Source organism: Athene cunicularia, assembly GCF_003259725.1.
Source record: "Athene cunicularia isolate RWA chromosome 7 unlocalized genomic scaffold, athCun1 chr7_part1, whole genome shotgun sequence".
NCBI lineage: Eukaryota > Metazoa > Chordata > Aves > Strigiformes > Strigidae > Athene > Athene cunicularia.
The window spans coordinates 17,003,681-17,029,287 of NW_020799107.1; the positions used below are offsets into that span (position 1 = coordinate 17,003,681).

The 25,607-nt window shown below is 37.3% G+C and overlaps 1 protein-coding gene across 2 annotated transcripts in view; it reads left to right on the top strand.

Annotated features, from left to right (window-relative positions):
* Window positions 1–25,607, top strand: part of STK39 (serine/threonine kinase 39) — a 101,459-nt gene that overhangs the window by 58,161 nt on the left and 17,691 nt on the right. Inside the window, exons 11-15 of one of the 2 annotated variants that reach the window (XM_026852544.1) lie at window positions 638–760; window positions 877–909; window positions 2,903–2,970; window positions 21,011–21,063; window positions 22,930–22,998. In XM_026852544.1, coding sequence (XP_026708345.1) covers window positions 638–760; window positions 877–909; window positions 2,903–2,970; window positions 21,011–21,063; window positions 22,930–22,998 — 346 coding nt within the window. The remainder of the gene's footprint in view (window positions 1–637; window positions 761–876; window positions 910–2,902; window positions 2,971–21,010; window positions 21,064–22,929; window positions 22,999–25,607) is intronic. The other variant, XM_026852545.1, reaches the window with a different exon arrangement.

The window sequence follows — 25,607 nt, forward strand, 5'->3', positions numbered from 1 at the left end:
GTCTAGGGGAGAACAAGACCATTGTCAGGCTCTGAAAAAAGAGCAAGATGTGATTGGAAGAGTATTAGATTTTCAGATATAGCTGCTGGATACACCTATTAAGCCTTCTTAGACTGTTTGATCTACAGGAGTTTGCCCAACTAGTTTGGTGTGGTGCATGCTGGCCTACCTTCTCAGTCTGCATACAGCTGCTTTTTTTTTCTTTTAAATAAGGATTACTTTTAAAGTATCTTTAATGCCTTTATACATTTTAAAGCTTTTTAGCAGAGCAATTAAATTTTTAAGACTTGTGTCCCAAGAACAACCTTGTCTGTGTAACTTCTGCTTTCTTGAATGGCTTCCTTTCATTTAGAGGGTTAGTTCATAGTAAGTGGTTGTCATCTACTTGAGCTTGTCCCTAAGCAGTTGTAAAATATATCCAAACCTCGTTTTCCTATAAGAATTTTGCATAGCTTAGCTATTCCCACTGGCTCAAAGATGACCCCTGAGGTCAGATACTATTCCAGTATGCCAGTGACTCCTCCAGCAAACTAATGAAAACATATATAATAAAAATAATGGAGAATTACTGATTAACCAGGACACTGATAAAGGCTGAAGATGTCTGTGTAACGGTGAACGCTTAACATTTTGGTAGGTCAGACGAGTACCAGGTTCCAGTGGTCACCTCCATAAAACGGAAGATGGGGATTGGGAATGGAGTGATGATGAAATGGATGAGAAGAGTGAGGAAGGCAAAGCTGCTGTTTCTCAGGAAAAGGTGACTTTTGTGCCAAGACATTTACACTCTGCAAGATATTATGTTGTAATGTTAATTATTAGTATTTCTGGATCTTTAATACGCATAGCTCATATCTCACTGCATTTGTTTTCCAGTCACGAAGAGTAAAAGAGGAGGAGAACCCAGAGGTAAAAATCTCTTTTATCTTTTTTTTTTTTTTTTTTTTTTTTTTTTTTTCTTCCAAGTGTTGGAGTGAAGGGATTTATTTTTTATTTCTGTTGTTAAAAATGTGAATTGAGGTGGGAGTGCTGTTCTGCAGCCTTGTATGGCAAGTACTTGTGAAGATGGAGCTGTATGCAGTTGGGCCTGTAACAATTAACTTGAGCACATAGTGGATAAATGGATAGGAAATTTAAAGTCATGTTATGTTTGTGGCCAGGAGAATTGGTTAAGATAGGTAATTTGGCTGTTTTTAATGAATCTTCATAACTGGATCACAATAATTGCTGTCTAATTGTCAGAGTAATGATGGCTGTTTTGGAGTAGCCAGATCTCCAAGTAATTTTTCATTCTCAGGATTTGTATCATGACATATAGCTTATAATTAAAAAGTCATCCCATATACAGTAAAATAGTTCAGTACCATGGCATAGTAGATTAATTCAGAGGAATAAAATACCATATTGAGTTTCATGGCCCTGTGCTGAGAGTGTGGGAAGCATTGCTGCTATAAATAATTGCTTAATAGGATTACTGGCTTACAGCCAAAGTGCTCTTTTAAAAATGTCTACTCCTTGGGTGGGTGACCCTTGCTGCTTCACCTGCAATTTTAGATTCTCTGATTTTCACTGGTGTCATAGAAATCTTCTAAAAGACTAACAGCTTTCTGCCAGGTTTGGTCCTGTTAGCTCCTGTGATGACCCAAGTCTTTCCATTGCAGAGCTAGTTTACATAGCACTTCAGCATCTGAGGTGACTTATGTGAGCTGAATATTAAAAGAAGGACTTTTACCAGACAGTCTTTTTATGTCTTAGAAATTGAGAGCTCTGCAGTTTGTAACTCAGTTTATACAGGTAATTCTTTTATTATGAGTTTAGTTTATGAAAGAGAAAAAAATCCCCTGCTTGAAGTCTTCTGTTAATTTTTGTTTTCTTAAATGCTCCAGAAGATGCGTTAGAACTGAGACTAATGCAGCTTGTCACTGTTGGTGTGCACCTGTTTGTCTTTGGGCTGCACATTTCTATACAGTGAAATAACAGGTCTGTAGAAGATGCAGAAATAATAGTAGTAGTATATATGAATAGAAGGAACTTCTATTCATATATAGAAAAAGAATCTACTTCCCTTTTAGTGATTAAATAATTTTTGAAATATTCGTTAGCTTTTGTTTAAAATACACAGGTAATAAAATACAGATCTCGTGTAGCACCTTAGGTTTTTGTTGTTTTTTTTTTTTTTTAAAGTAGCTTTGATGTGAAAAACTGTTGAAAAACAATAAGATTTGTGATGCAAGTCTTTATTTTCGGAGGACCTGACTTTAACGTTTGAACAGGCTTCTGAGAGTGGTGACAATGTGCCAAGCTGGGTATGAAATCACAGTAGCGTAGAGGACTCTGAGGTACTACTCTGTATGTAGGATACGCTTTTGCTTGGGACTTCATATAAATGTTAGTTGAGGGCTGGGGAGGGTATCATAGTATGGGGGAGGAGTGATAGTGTGAAAGATATCCCTGTTCTTGATTTTACTCCGTGAAGGACATTCTCTGAGTTGTGATGCCACTTTGATATACTACTAGTTCTTTGCAGATGGGTAGATGCAAGACTTGCTTAACAGCCAAAACTGTTACACAAAAATAATGTGAGTAGTAGCTTGGTATTCTCACTGTGTGCATATTATTTAATAGTTTATTGGAGTTTTGATGCAAGGTGGATTAAAAGCTCTTATACTCAGTGCGTTAATGCAGGCCTTATCATTTCTATCTCTGTAATTGAAATACGGCACTTTTACTGGTATCAGCTATATTTTAGACTGTGTTACTGAAAGCATTTAGAAGGTTTTTGAAAGCTAAAAGGATGTGTAAAATAATCTCTGCTAACTTGGAACTGTTAGCATGGCAAGTATTTAGGGAGGTTTTTTTCCTTGGCATTCTTTGTAAGACTTTTTGCTTTTTTCTTTAACAGTCTCAGCCTGCTGTTAGTGACGAGTATAGTGAAGTTCCATGTGCAGTGAATCTTGTTTTAAGATTAAGGTAAGAGATTTTTAGTTGGCTGTATTATTCTTGATCTCCCTCATTACTTTCATAGTATTAACATAAAATAAGTGTTAACCTCTTTAATCTCCCAGTATGACCAGTATGAATAGTGTTTCTGTGACTAATTGCTGTCTTTTAATTGCTTACTGAAATAGTGTAAAATGAAAAGCAGAATATGAATGTGGCTTCAGGCTAAGTGTACCCTTCATTAAGTATTTTCTTTCTTTTTTCTTTGCAATGCAAGATCACAGTGAGAGATTTTTAATGAGTTTCTTTCACACTTCAGCAGTCAGCCTCTGACAGAAATAAACCCTAGCTGTATTACAAGTTCCCTACCCAAAACGTTTTTTTCACTGGCAAGTTTGATCAGCCACTGTGGAGAAGTGACAGATATTTTAGAAAATAGATACAAATATGTTGTCTGGTTTAAATTTATACATAGTTAAAATGAGTCAGATTACCTTTAATTAAAATCAGTTTATAACTAAGTTTTGAACTGTTTAATTATGCAGTCTAGTTCTTGGATTAAAGTATTTTTTCATAAGAATCTTTGATAACTTTTTATGGATTTGCAGCCATTTTCCTTAAATTGCTAACTTAGTTAAAAAACTTACTACCACTCATTTTGAAACTTGTTTACATCTCATTTGTATTGACAGGATATCTATGAGAGGCTGTAAACTCTTAATTATTGCTATGGGGAAAAGTTAAATGTTAGGGGTTTTTTATGCTAATGAAAAGATAAAAAGTCAAATAGAGAAATGTTTATAGAATTACAAGCAATATGTTAAAAACAAATAGCAGGTTTATGCATAACACAAGTAGCTTTGAAACAGTGACATCAGAAACTGTTAATAATCAGAAAGAAAAATTACACAGAATGAATGCCAAGTTCCAAAATCCATTATCTTCTCTTTTCTTTGACTACTTTTTTAGTGACAGGTGCAAAAAAATTGCGTGGCTGCCAAAGATTGTTTACTGAAGGGAGGAGCAATAAATTTTACTGAGTGGAGAGAAAGACTTAGAGATTATTTGGAATTGGTTTAGTTGTCCCATTTACATAGCTGCCCAGTTATGCTATCAATATTCTTTTTCATCTCTCTGCTGACAGACAGGTAGATGAAACCATTTACAAAACAGACCAATTTATACTGCTATGTGGATGTACTAGTGAGGTGCTTTGGGTATTTTTAAATTACAATGAAACCTGTAGAGTGATTAGCTTCTATCCAGTTACTTGCAGTGTTGGCATATCCACAGGGCAAACATTTTAGTTCTGCAAGTGCAGTGAAATGTCAGGGATTATGCTTTCAGTTTTCTGCAGCTCTTAAACCAGAAGTGAAGGAAGATTGATCCTAGGAGACTTGAGTTTCCAAACTCCTATTTGCATGATGAGCTTTTATTTTTGTTAAGGATCCTCTTATTTTGGGGTGGAAAAATTTCCTACCCCTACCCTCCCTAAAAGCAAGTCTGTAGTAACTAGATTAATGTGTTACAATTATGAAGGTTTAGATGGTTATTGGTAGAGAGAGAAGAAACAAGAATTTCAATTTTAGGAACCAGAAGTTTTCCCTTAAACAATACAAACTAGTCTTGAACAGCAGATATACTCTGGGGCCTGGGAACACTGTTGGTGGTGTCTTGAAAAATAACAAAAATCTGGTGCATAATTTTTCAGAGTGAATTTTGTTAATTTAAGATGACTTAATTTCAAGGGAAGAATGCTCTATGGTGCAAACTCCTCGCCCCACATGAGCTCTGCCTGTGTCTTGCCTCAGTGGTAGGAGGTGGGCTGTTACACATCTTTGCACTGTGTGTCTGAGTTTCCTTCTCATGGAAACCTGAGCATGTGAGTAGGGTCAGAGCTAGCACATAATCAGTGTGTGTGTGTGTGTGTGTGTGTGTGTATGGTTAGGGGAATGTAGGAGTGCAGGGTATACCAAGCAAGCAGCACTCTTCTCCTTTAGTTGGGGCTTTGTGAAGTATGTATCTGAGAGAGAGGGCTACAAGCTCCCTATACCTCTGCCCAGTGGTGTAGATTCAGAGTTAGTACTTAATTATTTCTTTGTATTTGCTACTTTAAAGGTAAGAGTTACTTTGTTTATGGAACATTCACAGAAATTCAGAGCAGCCACTGGCTGGCTCCTATGTATGTTGTGTTTAGCAAGGTACCTCTGATGGCATTTGAATAGTTGTGCTTCCTCTTCACTGTCGACCCCAGGAGGGGAACAGCTGAGGCTGTTGTGAGCATGGCAGGGCTGTGCAGTCTGCAGAATACTTGTCAAAAATTATATTCAAATGTCTTGTTGTTCAGTAAATTATCAGAAAACTTACTTGGGGAAAGGAGCTGATGGTTATTTGTTAATTTTTAAGAAAATTCTTATGGTGCTTCCATTATTGGATTACCTGTGGGGAGTTAGCACAGCTTGTTTGCCTGTCAGTGCCAAGTATCTCAGTATATTCTGTTAAAAGCTTTTCATCTTTGACCTTACTGTAGGCACATTAATAGTGGCAGTGAGCGGTTGCACCTGAGAGTAGAGGACTCCTGGAATCTGCATCTTTGTGTCTAGGTCTAGCTGTAGTGAGTAAATTCAGAAAAGCCAGCTCTGTAGAAATAGCAACTATAGTGCTGCTTTATGGGCATAGGATTAGGAGTCGCCCTCCCCAGCTCCAAAGAGTCTTGATACTTGAACCTTATCACTCTGCTAAACAAAGGCCAGAGTAGGTTTGAGGCTGGCATCACATTGAAATATTAACAAGTTTGTACCACACCTGGTAATGTGACAAGCTACAGAGATGCTGTTTTGGGGAAGACAGTAATTTTCAGACTATTAAAGTGTTAGTGCTTGAACTGTTCCTGTAACCTGTTTCGTGCTAATTCAACTGTTCTTTCTGCTTTGTTAGCAGAAGGGCAGTTTTATGGGGATCCTTCATAAAAATCCGAAAAACAAATTTTCTGTGTCATAGGATGTAAACCTGGAGGCCCTCAGTCACTCATGGTCAGTCCTGGGTTTCAGAAGCAGCTGCCCTCTGCATTCCAGCCATACACAGCTGTTCTTAGGCTGGGATCATTGCAGGGTGAATGAGCTTACATTTAGGGCAGCTGTATGTGGAGAAACATGCTCTGGCCCCTAACTGCTCTCTTCTGTTGTAATTAACTTACTGACTAAATGATTTTTGAGCATCTGAAAGTAAAAATACTGTTAGTTTTGGTATTTGTAGTGAATAAAAGCAGTGCAGATGACTTGCTTTCTGTCACGCAGCATTCCCTTGGGATTGTAAAGTAGTAAACAGCTAATATCCTCACAGGGATTTCTGAATTTATCTACCTCCACTGCAGATTTTAAACTATTCTGTTGATGTCTTTTGGTGAAGTGATCATTAAGTCATATAGCTGATAGAGACTTAAGCCCATCAGAGGATTTTTATAGGATTTGTTAAAATGAACCATAAGTTGTGAACCATATTATTATGGAGCAAGTTAGCTACAGTATGATAGAAACAATTTCCTCTGATGCTTCATCTACTACTATTATATAGCTTTTAAAGTATGGCTTGATACTCAGATAAACATTGTGAATATTAGATGCCAGACTTGAAAATTCAGAGCTCAGTATATCATGCAAAATGTTGGAAGCTTTTTCTTTTAAAATAGTGCACTTGAGGCAATCAAATTATATAAACTGCAGTAGCTTGATGAGTTCAGAACATACTAGATTTTAGATGCTGAGAATTACTGTTTAAAAAAAAAGTTCAGTACTGATATGGGTAAAAATGTAAATACTGGCAAAATACAAGAGAAATGAATTGACTGACGGGGAAGATGAGAAGGAAAAGGAAGTAAACACATCAGCAGAAGGCTTGGTAAGGTCTCATTTTTCATTGTTTTCCTTTTGCTTCCCCAGAAGAGGGACCCGGGGTAAGGGGACAGCAGAAGATGAGCATCTCAGATGGGAAAGACCCTTTCCTGTGTGATGCAGTCTGGCTGGGCTATGATCTGAGGGGAGAAGGCATTTCCTCAGCGTCCTCATCAAGAAGGGATGGTGGAGGGAAAACTTAGATGGCACTTGGGGTACTGCTGAATCTTTGGCTGGGGAAATACTTTGGTTGCAGAGAGTTTGTCATGGAAGTTGATTTAGAGCCTGATGGCAGAAACAAGAGGTTTGGGAGTTTGGGCTGAAAGGTTTGAAGAGTAGTGCCTGGACATTTGGACAGGGCAAAACCTAGAGAGGTGGGCAACCTTCAACAGGAATGAAGGGGAAGGAAAAACACAGAAGAAAGTAAGTGCCTCTCTGGCTTGTTTTCCCCCCTTCTTTTACAGTGAGGCTATGGTACACCAAAACCCATCAAATTTTAATTGTTTGTTTTCCATTTTTTTCCTAGTAGTATGTTCCAAAACAGTTTAATAGTACCCATAAAAATTAAAAATTACCTTCCCAAAGGAGGAATTCTGGTAGAAGAATCATGCATTTCAGTAATTCTTTTACTGGTTGGTCAGGTTCTGTTATTTTTCCCAAGCGGAACAGGGCTGGATTCATTCAGTAATTGAGTAGGGAATGCAAAATTAACACCAGCCTCACTTCAGTGGAAATGCCTTGTTGTGGATGAGAAGCACAACTCACATTCTGAAATAATCTTTTGAAGAATCCCATGGCAGTCTTTATACAAGTGCTGGTATTTAACTCTGTTAGTCTGGATGGTTTCCAACTTGAGGATCTCATTTTTCTGTCCTTAACTTGTACTTAATACCTTTTTGTTTTAGTAGTTTTCCCAGTGGGACTAACTTGTAAAAATATTCTCTACTGTCAGAGTTGCTTCTTTAGTTGGAGACAGCAATTTCCAATTTATTTTGCACTGTTGTGTCTTGGAGTATGTTGTCCCAGAAGTGAAATTAGCAGCAGTGTGTTCTAGGTAATTCCATGCAAAACTTTTGAAAGGCTCTAGTATTAAATACTTGATCATTAGTATTTTAAAACTCAAATTAAGAGATTTTGCTTGATTTTTGCAATGAACTGAAAATAGTTCTCAGTTGTTGCTTGATCTGTTGCCATAGTATGTAACTATGACCCAGACTTTGAGCGGTTGTTATGTTGAAATGCTGATGCTTCTGTATCTTCAGCCTCGCAGAGGAATTTGAGAGGGAGGAGGAATAAATCTGTAATCCAGATTTTCTCCTGTGACGCTGTGCATACCATGTGTCTTGGCAGTGGATCCTGCCAGGAACACTGCAAAGAGAGTTTTAAGGAAATTGTCTATGATTTAGTCCTCTGATGGGACTGTTCATACCACTGGGGAAAGGGGGTGGGGAGGAATTATCACCTTTGATTTGAAATTTCTAGTTCCACCAAACTGTTAAAGTTACAGATTTAGGAAGGTCACTGTCAGAGAGTTTGACTATTTAGATTAATAACAGAGACATTTCGTGTTAAATTAGGAGACTTGTTAATGGTTAATAGTTAAGAATTGCAAATTATCTGAAGCAATCTAAGATGGTTAAATTAGCTCCTATGACAGGAAGATAATTTACTGATGGTAATTTGAAATGTCCCAGGACTTAATTTAATACAGTTCCTGTGCACTAGATGAATTAAGCCTGTTGAAGAACAAAAGGGGCAAATGGAAAATTTTTACTTGATGCACTGGTGAGTGTGATGTTTCTGTATATTACTGCGTATCTTATTTAAAATAGCACTTAGAGAAAATGCTAAGGCAGAATTGTATCTAAGAGCACTGCGATAGTGTTACTTACAGGTAAACATACATGTGTGTCTGCATTTATTACAAAAAAATTTCTTCAGTTAATATAGCTGTTTTATCACATTTTGAAACTGTGTCATTTGATCCTTTGAGGAATATTTCTTCTGGGGAGTTGGACAGAATGATGAGTCCAAGGAGTAGCTAGTAGCAGGCAGTTGCCTATGCCACACTACAACAGGAGAGTTGTTAGGATGCAAGTAAAATGTGATTTCCTCTGTGTGCCAGGACATACAGTAAGCTATCACTCCCTAGTCTGAGCTGAAGTTTAAGTGCTCATCTTCCTGCTTTCATGTTAGGCCTGTTTTTTTGACCTCTTTCTTACAAAGTTCATTACATGTAAAGTTAGAGAAAAAATGTACTTGGCTGGAGGTACCTAGTAGAGGTGCTCCTGATGTTGTTAATATTTAAGTTTGAGGCTTAGATTTTTAGGAGAAAAAACCCTCACCTTATAAACAAGCAAACCCCAAAATGTGTTCTCGATAGAGGTGTAATGAGTTTAATAATTGGCTCAGTACTGTAACCTAGAGTTCTCAGTTATCTTTTTTCTTTTCATTCCAGTTTTTTTTTTTTTTAATCTTAAAATAATCTTATCATTCCAGTCTCTTTTCTAAGTGGGGCTGATATATATCCTTCACCAAGGACAGGTATTTCTCATCATTTTTGCCATACAGAGTGGCTTCTCTTCTGCAGTGTATTTAATGACAAAATCCACAAACAAACTCCCAGCTGTGTGGTGGATTTACAAGTGGAAAGTAACAGAACTTCTCTATAGGCTGGGAATTGATCCAGTAACAACCATCATAAACAAAGCCATTTGTAGAATACTTGCAATAAATGTACCTGTGATTACAGTATTGAGCACTGTCCTATATTTTATTTTGCTATCACATCTAAAGCTTTGCCCTGGGAATTGTGGAGATGTGGGGACATGGTTACTGAACTAAATTTTATTTTCACAGCATGGAGACTTTATTTAAATAACCTTGTTTAATCAGGATTATATCATGATTGGAATCAGTAAGGCAGGAATCCTTGATTAAACTATTGATTTTAATCCTGCTTTCTGTTTGTACCTCTACATTATTTTCTTCAAAGCTTGCTCTTTAAAAATGGTAAATTATGCATTTCTTGTTCACTACTTAAGGATATTTTTATGCCTTTCTGTATTTTTACTGAAAATAAAACATTTAAAAATTTATGTTAATTACGATTTCAGTAATCCTGTATGCAATTGCTATACCATCACTTATTCAAGAGAGAGATGGTATATTTGTTTATCAAAAGAACTTTTGTATGTAGAATTGATAATTATTGAGCCAAGGAATCAATATATTATTTCTGCTTATTAAATTCTGGTTATCAAGTAGATTTGCATGTCTAAATATTTAGATGACAAGGAATTAGGCATTTAACCTGCACAGCTGTGGTTGTAAATTATGCAGGCAATTACATTTGGGGATGTTGCTGATACTGAAATTTTAAAATGATTAGAGCTTTTTTATTCCATTCTGACTTTTTATTGTATAATTTACAAAATAAAGAGGGGCAGAAAACAACAAACCAACCCAAACACCACCCTCAACCACCTCTATGTTAAAGGAAATAATTTAAATCTTGATTGACCTCAGTGTTAAAAGTAATTGGATGGCTAGGCCCAAAGAGGTGTGGTGAACAGAGTAGTGTCCCCCAGGGCTCGGTTTTGGGGCCACTCCTCTTTAACATCTTTATTGATGATCTAGACGAGGGGATCGAGGGCACCCTCAGTAACTTTGCAGATGACACCCAGGGTGGGAGTGTTGATGTGCTCGAGGGTAGGGAGGCTCTGCAGAGAGACCTGGACAGGCTGGAGCCATGGGCTGAGCCCAACTGGAGGAGTTTCCATAAGGCCAAATGCTGGGGGCTGCACTTGGGCCACAACAACCCCCAGCAGCGCTACAGGCTTGGGGAGGAGTGGCTGGAGAGCTGCCAGTCAGAGAGGGACCTGGGGGGGTTGGTTGACATCTGGCTGAACAGGAGCCAGCAGTGTGCCCAGGGGGCCAAGAAGGCCAATGGCATCCTGGCTTGTGTCAGCAATAGCGTGGCCAGCAGGGACAGGGAAGGGATCTGACCCCTGTACTCGGCACTGCTGAGGCTGCACCTCGATTTCTGTGTTCAGTTTTGGGCCCCTCACTACAAAAAAGACATTGAATGACTCGAGCATGTCCAGAGAAGGGCAATGGAGCTGGTGCAGGGTCTGGAGCACAGGTCGTCCGGGGAGCGGCTGAGCGAACTGGGGGTGTTTAGTCTGGAGAAGAGGAGGCTGAGGGGAGACCTCATCGCCCTCTACAGCTACCTGAAAGCAGGCTGCAGAGAGCTGGGGATGAGGCTCTTTAACCAAATACCAATCAATAGAACAAGAGGCAATGGCCTCAAATTGGGCCAGAGGGGAAGGTTTAGACTGAATATTAGGAAGCATTTCTTTACCGAACGGGTTGTTAGGTGTTGGAATGGGCTGCCCAGGGAGATGGTGGAGTCCCCATCCCTGGAAGTGTTTAAGAGTCGGGTTGACATAGCACTTAGGGATATGGTGTCGTTGAGAACTGTCATTGTTAGGTTAATGGCCGGACTAGGTGATCTTCAGGTGTTCCAATCTAGATGATTCTGTGATTGTCAGAATTTTATGGCAACTCAGATGTCTTTCTGGTTTACTTAGAAGTCTCTTTTGGTTGTGGTTGTAATGTACTAACAGATCATCAGAAGTGAAAAACTCTGAGCCAATGGCACTGAAAGTGTGCACACATCCAGGGAGTTTTTGATTCAACTTATTTAAAATATTGTTTGGTATGGATAAGGCAAAAGGTTTCTTGGAGCCTTTCCTCAAAGCCTCTTTTGTGCACCGGGGACTTACATGTCTCTGTTAAAGAAAATACATATTCCTGTAGAACTTGCTGCAAGTCTTTTGTCTTGATTTCATAATTGAAATCACTTTTCTAGAGCTCTCCTCTGAAGTACCCCTAGCTCCTGGCAATGACCTGCCTTTCATACTTTCTGATTTAAAGAACTGAAATTTTACTTCAAGAAGTGTGGCCATTTTACAGCACTGTATTTGGGGAATTTTTCACTGGACTAACAGGTTATGATCTCTGTTCTTGTGCACCAGGCATGAAGAGGCATACAAAGTAAGCCTTCACATGTTTAATCTTTAGATGCTCTGGTATCTCTTATAGTCAGGCAGATGCTGTATCGCTTCAGTCAGGCAGCTAATACAGGTTTGACTTCCTTAAACTGTGCGCTGATCAGTGATGTTTGGTGTCAAGAAATACAGACATGTTTCAGAAATATACTTGGAGGGGGTAAGTTAAACTATTGGCAAATCCAAGCAAGGCAACTATAATCACAGTGTGCTGTAATGTTTAACAAAGTGATCAAATTATGTGCATGGCAGTTGTTGTCTTTGTTATTGAAATGATCCTACTGAATACTTCAGGGTCATTGTTTTTTAACATTATTGGTGTGGTCTGTACTTAACTCCAGTTCTTTCTGTCAGTTTTAGATCACTTCTGGTTTTGACTAAGCATTGAGATTCTATCACATTAACAAGTTCTCAGTATCACTGTGTACTGCTCTTCATTGTATTTCAAGTAATTGTTAAAAATATTGATTCTTTTCACAACTTGAATCTTTACCACTGCTTTTTAAAAAAAAACCCCAAACTTTTGTTGTCATTCAGGAATAATTTTAGGGAAAAAACTTATGATTAATATTGCCCTCCCTGCAGCAACAAAACTGATAGCTCTTTGCCTAAGTTGTTTCTACCTGCTGATACATGAGAGCAGGTAGGAAGTGTGAGCTTCAGAAAAGATGATGCAAGTAAATACTGCTTTTCACTGCCTCTTCAGAGAAATGCATCCCTGAGAATTGAGGTAGGAAAAATATTATTTGTTCCAGAGTTTGCTGTTTGACTTACCTGGGAATGAATATAACAAGGAAAAAAAAAAACGGAAGGGCTTATAACATTCTTTTGATTTAGCTTCTGGCATCAGCAGTGGCAGACAGACAGAAAACGCTATTTAAAGGCACATTTAGGTGTATATATATATATCTGAAATGGCTTTAGTTCTAACGCTTCTATGTCAAGGAGTGAAGACTTGGGCTGTAAACCAGAGGATGGAGAAGAAGGACTTAGTGTTCATATTTCACTTCTAAAATGATAAACACAGTTTTGCAGACTTGCCTAGTGGTACTTGTGTGTATCAACTCGTTTTCTTGTGTTTCTTCTATTGCACAACTTGTGCATTTTCTTAGTTTTACTATCATATCCCATCCATTTTTACTGCATCGAAAACACTCTAATTTCTTTTAAGTCTTAAGCAACTTGAGACAGTTCAGCTATGGATAGAACTGTTGTAAAGTCCTTTCCTGCTGGAGGAGCTGTCAGCTACCCTGGAGTGTTCTCAGCTGATCTGATTGTGACCATAACAATTCACTTGATGGCTGCTTTTTGTAATGTACATTTACCTTTACTGTACAGTAGGTGGCATACACATGGTAAATCTTTTAACAGGTAACTGCTGTCTCATTCCAACAGTTTTAACAGCCAGATGACAGTGTTACATTATGACATTGGCTGTTTCTTAGTCCTGAAAGCATCATTTGGCTATTTTGCCATTAGTATTATTGCTGCTGCTTGAAGTATAGTGATTAACAAGTATGTTGCATCATTTTAGGGATCTGCTCTTTACCTAAGAACATGTAAAGATTAAATGGTAGTGGCAGTGTTTTGTATATTTAACTTTTTAGTCTCATAACTTGATCTTGAATCATCATACGCTAAACATGTTTCCTTCTTTCAGTAATGTATATTGAGGGGGATAAGTTGGAAACCCATGGAGTTTTTGCAGAACTACTGAATAAATCATAAAGTTTTAACGGATTTCAGAGAACTGTGTATTTTAGGACTACATTTTAGTAATATAGAGAATTTTAGTCTCACTCTACTTGGTGGCAATGTGGAAGCAGAGCAGACTTCAAACTGTTTTCCTCCTACCAGAAGCTAACAGAAATGCCCTTCCATTTAATCTAGAATTCAACTGAAGTCACTAAAAATAAGTTGAGAAGAACCATCTCTGTCCACAGTGCTGAACAGACATGATCTACTTTTGATAATATGATAGCATGTAAGAGAGGAGCCTGGATATTGATTAGTAAATGACAACTGAGCATGGAATTGTTAGAGAGAAAGGGATTTACATAAACATGTGGTCAGTCCTCAGGAGGCTAATGCTTCTTTATAGTAAATGCTCTCTTCTGTTGTGTTTATGTGATCCTACAGGAGCTTTAAAGTTTAATTAACAAAATTGCTTTAATAAACAGACTTCCTCTTATTACTGTTTTGGTTCTGCTGCATGCAAGGTACCATGATTTCAATGGAAAAAAACCCCAAACAATCAATGGGAGGGGGCACGGAAACACAGCTGTTATTTTTGTAGGGGTAGGAGAGGGTTCTTGCTTTCCCTGCCCTAGCTGAATGGAAAAATTCCCACAGCTGAACCATACGAAGATTGTAAGGCAAGAAAAGTAAAGGGATAGAAAATGTAGATGCCAGGCCAAATCTCGAATTTGGGACCAATGGATACATTCACCTTCAAAGATTCTGCTCCCACATCCTCTCTGCAATACTGAAAGTAAAGTGCCAATTTGCATTTCACTGTTTTGTATATATTAACTGTGATCTGTAAATACAGTTGAAACAAAGTTTTAATTAATCAAAACTGAGATTAGAAACAGGTACTACATATCTTAAGTACAGCTGTTTAATAGACAATACTTAAAAAGGCATACTGCAGCACTTAATCAGGATTTTTGTTGAATCAGGCTCTATAGCTTGCCACAAAGTAAATTCTGCTGTAATTAAAAAATCCCCAACCCCTAAACCAAAAAACCCCAACAAAACTCACCACCCAGTAAATTATTGCCCACTGAGAAATTAAACTTGCAGTTGTTTTCATGGAGTGGTGCTGTCTCCATCTCTTTCATTGCTACTATGACCGCTTTTCTCCATTTTCTCCATACAGGGCATTGACTGAAAATTACATTTGTGGAATAAACTAACACTATAAAAGCTAGGTCACAAAGGGAACCATGTTTAACTTGTGCATTATGCCTTAAGCATGTGAAAGTGAGAAATGGGTGCCAAGTTGTTGAGAGAAGGAAGGTGCCCTTTTGAATTTGGTGTGGCCAAATAACACTTGTCTCTCCAGCATTTGAATAGCAATGAAAAGAATGTAAGCAAAATTTATTTTAAAAAACCCTACAAACGCCAATCTTCTGTGTTTTCCTCTCAGTTATATTTCTTGCATTGTACACACAAAGATCTTGCCCCAGAGATGTAGAATGAACCCTGGATGAATACTGCTCTAGGATGTACAACCTGCCTATCACTGATTAGTCTACTCCATTTTGATGTGAACTACTGCTTTCTCTGCAGCCTAAATGAGCAAGTAATTTAAATGCTTTTGTGGTTTTAATTACACAAGCAACTGCAAATACCATACTGCTTGCCCTTGCTTAAGCTATGCTTTCCTTTTTTTTTTTTCCCCCCATTCTAATGTAGTTTGTTTTTGTGGTAGTTTGAATGCCATTCAGTTTTTGAAAGAGAGGAGCATCTGTGGAGACCTAAATTTTGTACAACTATGATGAGTGTGATGCTTATTTTCAGCATGTGTGTTTTGTTAAAGCACTCTGACTTAGATTTGGACAGTGTCACTGGTTCCTGATGGTGGCGGAAATTCTGTCTGGAGGGAATAGGGCTTGTAGGAGTTTGGGGAGGGGAAAGGCTGGTTGGTGAAGGGTGCCATGTGGCACCATGTGTTGTGGTACCATTCATAATAAAGTTTCCACAGTTTTAGCTGAAGACTAATTTATTTCTGGTTCCGGAGAAGAATTATGTGTTCTGCTGTTGTCACTTCCATCAGCCAGAGTTGTTAGGGTTTCACAAGACGAGCCATGGACACACTTCTCAATTTTGATGCAGATTTGATGCACACTTGATGCAGATTTTTTAACATGTAGATCAACTCTGGTTTTGAGTTACAACTAGTCATGATCTGAAAAGAGGTTGGAAGAAATAAGTGCTCTTCTGATTTTCTTCTGAGAGTGCTTTCTTGCTTATGATTTGGTTATTTGGACCATGGCCCTCCTCCATGCTGGTCAGGCCCTGAAAGTGCAGGGAGTGTCCCTTTCACAAGGCAGCCAATGGTGCAGCTGCTCTGGCCTCTTAACTGCCTTCCCATGTGGGCAAACCAAGGTCCCTTGCTTGGGCAGACCTTGTGTTTTGTTGATCATAACAAAGCATAGCATTTGGTTTTTCATAGTTTGGTGGGGGCTTTTTTTGGGGGGATGTGTGGGGTGTGTGTGTGTGTTTTTGTTTTTGTTTTGGTTTTTAATGTTTACACTTTCTTCCTGACTGGTGATATCCTCCATGTTCAACTGGAGCTCAGGAAAAAGAGGACATATAAATACATCTTCCTTCTTACACCTATATATATCTATATAGATAAAAGATACATAGAGATGGATGGATATAGATAAAGATCTCTTCTTTCATATATAGAATATATATATTTAATTTTAATCATGCAGAAATATGGAAAAATAAGTGAAAGAGAAGGTAGAATGTGCCCCAGGCCAGAGCTTTAGCATCTGTATAACAGCAGTCTGTTAAAATAGGTTCAGTAGCGAGGAAATGGGCTAATAGTGAATAGTTGGTACTCTACAAGAGATCTATCTTTTGCTGCTTCCACTCATTAGTCCATAGAAATGATAGAGAATATTCCTATGCCTTGTTAGGACTGGATAACCATAATACAGAAAAATGTTATACTAAGGAAAAGCTAGCATCCAAGATCAGTAACATTGGTGGAGAGAAATGTACTTTTGTATATGCAAGTGGGCAAGAACAAAGATGATGAGAGCTAAAATTTTTTGATTGCTTTTCCATTGGAGGGATAGGAAAGGATGATTAAACAGTTGATTTAAAAAGTAGCATTTGATTAAGAAAATAAATTTTCATGGAAGGGGATGTATTTGTGAAATGCCGGTGGAAGTAAGCGAACGTTAATTGGAAGCATGGATGGATGTCTACACTCCTGGAGTAGTCTAGACAGTGCTTGCTGTCTACATGACATAGTAATGGAACAGGTGGTGCCTGTGATTTATGGTTTATAACTCCATCTGAAAGAAGAAAATGAAAAAAATCAGGGAATCTTGTTTCTTCTGTAACTAATCAAAAGCCATAAATGATGCAGTTTCCATGTGATGTACATGTAGTCTGTACTGTTTCACAAGTCAGCTTTGTTGATTACCGTTCTGTTATCATCTGTGTTCTTGGATACTCGGCTCTGTATATCAGTGTTTGTAAACCATGCAAGATTACTGAGTAGCTGAAGTCTGCAGAGACAAAATCTGTGTGTTCTTACACATTTGCATACACTCTTCTTTTGGTTTACCTTATTTGAGAATTTTTTTCTTATTTTGGGAAGGAAGAATATACAGTTACTTAGCTATGGTAAGGTGCATCTCATCCAGGAATACACTCTTCCTAAGGGCTATATGGAAGATGCTGAAGCTTGTGGGAAATAGAAGCTGATGTTTTAGGTAACGCTGCATAAGAGGTGGTACATAAATTTGTGAAAAACAAAAAAAGCACTAGTGAAAAAGAATTAAATTCTGCTGCTTGATACATAATAAGGCTATCCTAACATGATTTAGACCTTAAATTTAATTCCAAGACATCTAATTTTCTTGAATCTCACTTACGCGATAGACATTCTGCATTTAAGGACAAAAGAAATGACATTTAATGTCTCCAATTTACAGTTGCATCATTACACAAACATGATTACCTATTTTAATTCAACAATGTAGATCTTTTGCCAAGCATGTGGAACATAGCTAATTGACTCTAGCAGGAATTACGCTATCATTAGGTAATTATTTGGAAGGCTTTGTCTTTAAATGGGAATGCTCAAAATCTCTTTCATGTTTCAGGATTTCTTCAGTAGAACCATGTCAATCTGAACAGCTGCATAATGTGTTTATTCTCTAATCCTGATTTTTGTAAATATCTGCATTGTTCTGCAAATAGTTTGCAAAATATGCTTTCAAAAAGTGTAAAGTTTTAAATTCTGAAACTACTTTGCAAGAAAGATGTCTGTGAAAGCATCTTAGCGTAACATGCTTTGGTGTCACCCTTGTTCAAAGCAGTCCTGAGGAATTCCTCCTGTTGGAGGTGACTGCATAATGAAAGACAGCCTGCAGGAAATTAATAAACTGCATTGGTCTACAAAAGTATTTAAAATTTACTGCTTTTTGAAAGAGATGGGATGTTTTTATCCATGATAATCAAGGTGTATTAGTCTGTAATGGCACAGAGCAAGAAGCAAATAAGAGGCTTTATAAGAGATGGCAAAAAGGTCTGAGTTTGCATTGTAAAATAGAAATAACTTTTTACAAATGCATTAGAGGAACTAGGGACCATTAAGAAAGGATGAAGAAGATAAAATTATTAATCACAAAGATACTAAGTGCCTTTTTTCAAATCCTATTTCTATTTAGCAGAAATAAAGTCTGTGTGTGCTGCTGCATGATAAGAGTGTAATGAATGTAAGTAAAAAGGAATTTCAGTGGAATAAATGAAACTCTGGAAACTGCCTACAAATAAATCAACAAATCCAAACAGATGTCACTAAAGTGTATCAAGGGAACTGACAAACTATTTGCAGTAACAGTGACACTAACTAGAACCAGAGAAGTGTCTGAAGACTGGAGAAGAGCACAAGTAGCTTTTAGGGCAGAACTTGAGTGCATCTTCTATTTGATGGAATATATAATGGCATAAATAATTTATGGAAATCAGTAGATGTCTGGAAGGTAATGGAACCATAAGCAAAAGCACTTAAAGGCTTCTAGCAAATTAATCTTGCCAAACTTCCTTTCTTTTGCTTTCCTGAAGAGTAGCGTACCATTAAAGAGAAAGCAGCAGCATCCTAAGTTCAAAACAGTTCAGAGTGTAACAGTTCCAGATAGCAAAGTTGGATGGCTGAGTCCATATCAACCTTCCTTGAATTTTCACCTTCACTTAAATTGATTTGACTCATTAACTTTCTATTTGGGACGTTCTGCAATTTGGAGGCAAAGTAAATTACACCCCATTTATATCCTGCTTGAGAAAAGAGTCTGTTTCAGGGGCAGCTGGTCTTTCACATGGCTGTATCAGTCTGTTAGCCTGTAATTTTAATGAAAGTTTATAATTACTTACTGCCATTTTATATGGTAGATGTTCTTCTTATGGTAGGTCTGTGGAAAGACATAATCCGAGAGCCTGAAGTTACTTTATTACTAGATAACTGTAAGAGTGCAAGATCTACAGAATTATTTCTGAGCTGATTTTAGTGTTTGTGGAAAAAGATAGGCAGGCTGGAGCAATTCAGTATAGCTGCTAATGCGAAGCAAGACTTTCTGGTTTACCTCTGCAAAAGTTTTTATTCCCTTAATTTGCTGCTTCAAAAGTGTGTGCAGGAAATGAGTATCTAAGTCTGAGATGCATGCCACATTCTGTCAAAACATAACTTATTTAAGAAGAACGCTAAATTTCTGTGCAACTTCCCATTTTTGGAAAGCGTCAGCTTTAACAAGCTTATTAGATACAATAAATTTCAGCAAAGTGAAGCAGATTGTCGAAAGTGAACTCAGAGATGGGTCATATGTTGGGGTTGTTTTTCTTTTTTAAGCAGAAAGACATCCAGGTTTTTCTGGGAAGGGGGAAAAAAGGAAAGAACTGCTATTCATACTAATTCTCTGTTGAATAAAAATAGTTCAATATTCCATATAATGGCAGCAGATTTCTACAAAAGTAGTAAATAAGCCTCATAAATCTGTACCTGGCTAGCTACATTATCTGCAGCTTTGTATTAGTGATCTTAAACTCCCATATTTCTTTATTTAAAATAGAATTAAACTCCCATATTTCTTTATTTAAAATAGAATTTTGGGAATCTCAAACTCCTTGAGCTTTGAAGCATTCAGTATATTCAGTAAATGAGTGCTTTTCATTTTAAGCACTGCATGTGGCATGTGTATTTTTCAGGGTTTGCTATCTTGCTTTTGTGTGTGTTGCCAATCATTTTGGTTTTTGAGTTCCTGCACGTTGTTGTGTTTTGACTCTGTAATATTTTTATAAGTGTTTAGCAGTTGATAATAGCTGTAAGTCAGCTGAGTATGCCTGCGTGTTGGATTTAGTTTTCCCACAGCAAGACTTCATGTCCTGGTACGCCGAAATATGAGCTTGCATACAGTTTCCTTGCTGAGGAGGAGAATAGTGGACTACAAAACACGTTCTGTTGCTATTGGGTTTTCAAGTGGATTGAGCTATTCATTGGAAAAGGAGTGTGCTACAGCAATTAAGTTCATCCCTGTGCTCAGTTGGCTTGCCATTTCCAAAAATGAGATGGATGTCTGTTTTGCGAAGGGGTTAATGTTTTATGATGGTAGAAATTAGTAACTAAGACTGAAGCTGGAAATGTGCAAGGAAGAGGTTTGATGCACAGTATGGGACTGTAAAGGAATTCTTTAACATAGGTATTAAGTCCCTTATGACTGTGTTGTACACTGAACTAGGTAAAGCATTCCTTATGGGAAACAGGAAGGCAGAAAACCTCTGACTTTCACACTCTGCTGCTTATTTTTTGTGTATATACAACCTTGCTGCTGAGACAATGATGGTCAGTGAAAGTAGTTAGGCATTTCAAAACAGCTTTATAAACACAGTGCATCAAACATTGCTTTTCAGCACGTAATGTTTGCTAGATACTTTGTCTTTTAAATGAACATCTCTGTGTACATGTGATCTCAGATAAGGAGCTTTAAGTCTAAGTGAAAATCTTGTTACTCTTGGAGGAGAAGTGATAATACATATGATTCAGACTATGTTGAACTAGTAGTCAGTATGGCAGAGTGTCTTTTGAAGATGAAAAGGAAAATATTTTTCAGAGGACCTTATTTTATCCTTTAGGTTACAAAAGGCATTTTTCAGCTTAAGCATATATTTCTGTCGGTTTTCCCCAAAATACTTCCATGAAAATGCAGTGGAGTCTCTTCAAGCCTCAGTGCTTTGGGAGAGCAGTGTTTTTCAAGTTGAGGAAAACAAAATGCAGTTGTTAGTGCCAGAGGTATTCTTTGGGTGTAGGAACTGCATAGTTCAGTTCTTCATTACATTTTAATGTATACACTGAATGTTTTTCAGGAACTCCAGGAAAGAACTTAATGACATACGGTTTGAGTTTACTCCAGGCAGAGGTAAGGCTCCTTCAATTGAATTATTCACTTATTGCTCAAAAAATATTTCAGAAATTGATTACTGCTTATAGTTAACACAAACTACTTCTCTGGAATGTTTCCTACTATGCAGAACTTTATATTGAACTTCACTTGAACAAGAATAGCAGATGTTTGTAAATTATAGTGACAAGGTTCCATAATATATAGTGTATGTTAGAAGTCTTGATGCACAGTATGCTTTATCAATTCTATGTCTTACTGAAGTGATGTATGTGGTATATAAGATCTTGCATAGCAATATTTACAGCTTTCTAATTTCCATTTTCACATTTGGAAAACATTATAGGAAACAGAATATACTAGCCATAAAAGTGTTTGTGGTGATGGTGGTAATATTTGTTTCTTTCCCCTTTGTAATAAAAGAAGTTGTGTTAACAAGTAGGAAATGCACACCATTTTTCAAAGGCTGTCTTCAACTGAAAGCTGAGTTACACTTCTAGCTTTGTTATCATTACTGGAAAGAAATTCTGGCATTGAAACTTTAAACTCTACTGCACGCTTGTAGAACTGTATTGGCTGTCCAGTGCTAAGAGTTGTAAGAACTTGTAAAGTTAATTCTGTTTGAGGAAATGGGATAAAATGCACAGGAGGCTGATATGTTGAGTAAGAACGTATCATCCTTGTTAAATAGCAACCCTTTGAACTATGAACACATTTCATATTTCTCAGGTGTCATTATTCACTATATTTAGAATAGCCTTCAAAGAGCTTCCACCTAAAAATGATTCCAGATTGGGAGTGTCTCTTTTCCTGTAAATCATAGTATCTTTCATGTGCAGTAGTACTGTTTATGGTTATACTGTCTGTTGTCTTACCTGCATTTCTCATTGATTTTGGCAATGGGTAATAATGAAAGAGATCTCTTACTTAATTGGGCACAGAGCATCCTGGTTTAGTCACTTGTCAAAAGAATTGCTTAAATACTCTCTAAGCAGTTACATAAGCCATTTGAGAATTTTTACTTGGTCAAAAAATAGAAAATATGCCATACCGGGACTGTTCGTAGTAGTTGGTCACTGAGGCAGCCAGAAGATGGCTATGATTCCCATCTACAGAGCTCTCCAGAAATTGCAACTAGCTCAGCTGTATTGTTTTCACCTGTGTGTGTTTCTTGAGGAAACAGTGCAGCTTAGTGTAACTGCCTCAAAGCATGCGCTCCATGCAGATATTTGGTTTTGAGGCCATATTACTGTTGAGAGTTAGCTGGAATTTAGGCTTGTTCCTGCTGTTTTCCTCCTACTTCCTCTAAGCCTTCTAAAGCCTTTATGCAGAGCCAAGTAGCAATGAACCCACTCAGGTACAGCAACTGATGGAAAATTGGTCCAGAGCTCTGAATTTCCTGGGCCACAGTACTTAAAAGCTATTTTAAGCCTAAAGCTCAAAGTATTGACTGTTCATATAACTCCTTTGCCCCGCTGGTAACAAACAAGAAAGCCCATATAGCATGTCTTTGTCTAGACAATGGAGGGGATAAAGAAAACACTGAAAACCACAATAAACCAGTTTGTCATGGTTATGAAGACACTGAACTTGTAAATTGGGTAGTGGTATGTAGTTAGATAATCAAGGAGAAATGCTAGTGGCCAGGAAAGGTCTGTAGGGGGTTTGCAATGAATCAAATCATCACTTTATGCAATTTGCTATGCAGAGGCTGATAAGATAATTATCTTTTTTTCCTCCTAATTAAAGATATTTTTGAATTCAAGCCTGCCTCCATGGGTGTTTCGGAATTAAAATATATTTTTTGTTAAATTGCATTGGATGACTGATACTTTTTGTTGTTTTTGTGGGCTCTCATACTTATTCATTTCACCTTTTGGACAGACACAGCAGATGGCGTTTCTCAGGAGCTGTTCTCTGCAGGCCTGGTTGATGGCCATGATGTAGTTATAGGTAAATTACATTTTTGTTTGCAATTATGCTCTTGTGACAAGTTTGTGTTAAATGGATGTGAAAAATGTTTTCTCTAATGCTGATTTTCACAAAATCCTTTTTGTCCTAATTTTGCTCTCATGTGTGCATAGTTCAATCAACTAGCCAATTTTGATACCAGTCCAAGGATTGCTTTTGGAAGTCAGAACTCTTTAGTGGTTTGAGAGGCATGATATAATGTAGATCTCCTGAAGGATTATTTACAATTCAATGATTCATCATTTTTGTGCTAACTTTTTTTTTTTGTTTAACAATAAAATGATTTTTCAGTAGGATTTTGCAAAGTATGCTTTGGCAGCTCTGAAATTAGTAAGTATTCTGCTTGGGTTCATGGAACCAGAAGTGAGCCAGAGTTTAGGATCTATGGAAATTGCACCTGGAGATTATTTATGTGGTTAAAAAAAAATAAATAAATGCAAAACAAATATTTTCTGGCTTCTGAGAGGAAATATATTTCTCTATTTTTCTATTCTGTGCTTCAGTAATTTTTAAACTTTTAAAAAAATGAAATTCAGTGCCTAAGATGGATGTTTAATTTGAAAGTGCTTATTTCCCTGCAGATCCTTCTTTTCTTCTGGTTGCTTAATCCGGTAGATACATATTTACCAAAATCAGAGGAAAGGCTAGTAGATGCTAAATGTGTGAGAACTTAATTGAAGAATACTAGCAAATCAGTCTTTGTGTTGCAGTCAAACAAGTTAATGTCAATTGGTTCAGATATCGTTACCAAACTCAGTGTTATGGAGAGTGTTTTACAAATCTTTAAGTTCATGTGACTTGCCTGGAAGATTAACTAAATACATTCTCGGTGCATTTTCAGGGTAGCTGAAGTGTTTCAGAGAGAAGCCAATACTTTTTCCTTTTGTATGTTCAGAATACAGGTTTTTTTCTAGCTGATCTAAGAAACAAAAGCCTTACCTATGCTTTTATTTTAATTTCTAAAGAAGTATCTAGGTGAGGTTTGCAGATGGTCCAGACTAGCATGCACTCTTCTTGTAAAGCCAATTCTATTGTGCTGTTATTATAAGGGTTTGGGCGAGAGGGGTAGCTTGGACTTAGTTTGTTGCCTTTTTAACTTCCAGTATGAAAAATATTACTACCATACTGCTGATGATATTTTTGTTAGAATTTTCATTGTCACAAGATACCTTACTTCAGAAATAATGTAATTTTTTTTTTTTTTTGGCTAAGAGAAGAACTGTTACCTGTTGGTTATCCCACCTGCCTGCTACTCTTTGTTGCACAGAAGCAGTGCAAATCCTGCTAGGACCCACTGAGACCCCTTTTCTGTTCCTTGCTCCTCCCTTTTCCCTTTGCTGCAAAGCTCTCTTCCAATGCAAAATGTCAGTACTTCTATGGCAATGGCACCATGAATGGGATTAATTATCTTTCAGAGGGAGTGATGGGGGAAGGGCAAATGAAGACAGATACCTCTCATGTCTTTAGTGATAGGACTTTGGTCCCTGGAGAAGCACAAATATTTAAATAAATAAGGTTTTCCTTACTAGGCTTGATTAGATATACGGTCTAGTTAATAGTAAAAGTTTATTTTCTTGCTTAGTTCCTGCTTTGATTTGCATCAGACTTTGATTTTCAGCACTATGGTGATGTCCCTTTTGTTCTTTCCTGTATGTCTTTTTATTGTGTTATTAAAAAAAAGTAAGGAAATAAATTTTCTTGTATGTAATGAAAGCATTCAACTTAAATGAGGTTTCATTAATCATAATCAGTATAGATGTTCATTTTTCTGTAATGTTGTAACGTACGTCAAGTTTCACAGGCACAAATTATTGCATGACGCTGCACTATAATTTTCACTTCTGTCTGCTTCACCTGTGAAGTTGTTCAAGTTTTCAAGTTACCTTCCTAAAAAATTACTTTAGATTTCATGCTTTACTGAAAGACAAGTTTTGCTGAATGTGATTTTACTTTTAATTTAAAAAAAACCCCAAAGTTGGACTTAAGTTGGAATATGTTCATGATTTGCTTTGGGAAAACTGGCTAAATGTTGTATGAGCATGGAATAAAACAATTTACATGCAGGCAGATTATTTCACATTTCAGAATTTCTCTAGCAGTGCAGTCCTAAGAAATATTTAATTTCCCTTAGTTTAAAGCAGTAGGTCATATAAGAGACCAGATGGTGCTGAAAATAGAAATCTGCTTACAAAATTAATTTTCTGTGTAAAATGATTTTGCCTCCTTGTTCACTCAAAATTAAAAGCTTTAAAATCTTCCTATATAGGAAGACGGGGAATAGTATAGAAGAGCATGGTTAACCTTCTTCACCAGAAGAACTGATTCCATTAGCTTCCAGATTGAAAGCAGCTGATAAATTACCTTTCACTTTTCAGCTGAAGCATGCAGAAATTCAGCCTCTATAACATGAATGAAAATGAAGTTCTGAGATAGTCTCATAAAAGTTGTTCCCGTAGTTTCTTTTAATGGATGTTGGAACATGCAGAGGCTGTGAGAAAAAAGAAGGAGGAAAATACCTGTACTTACATTGAACTTGACAATTTGTTGGCTTAACAGCTGATTTTCTGAAAGGACACTTGAATAGGAGTCAG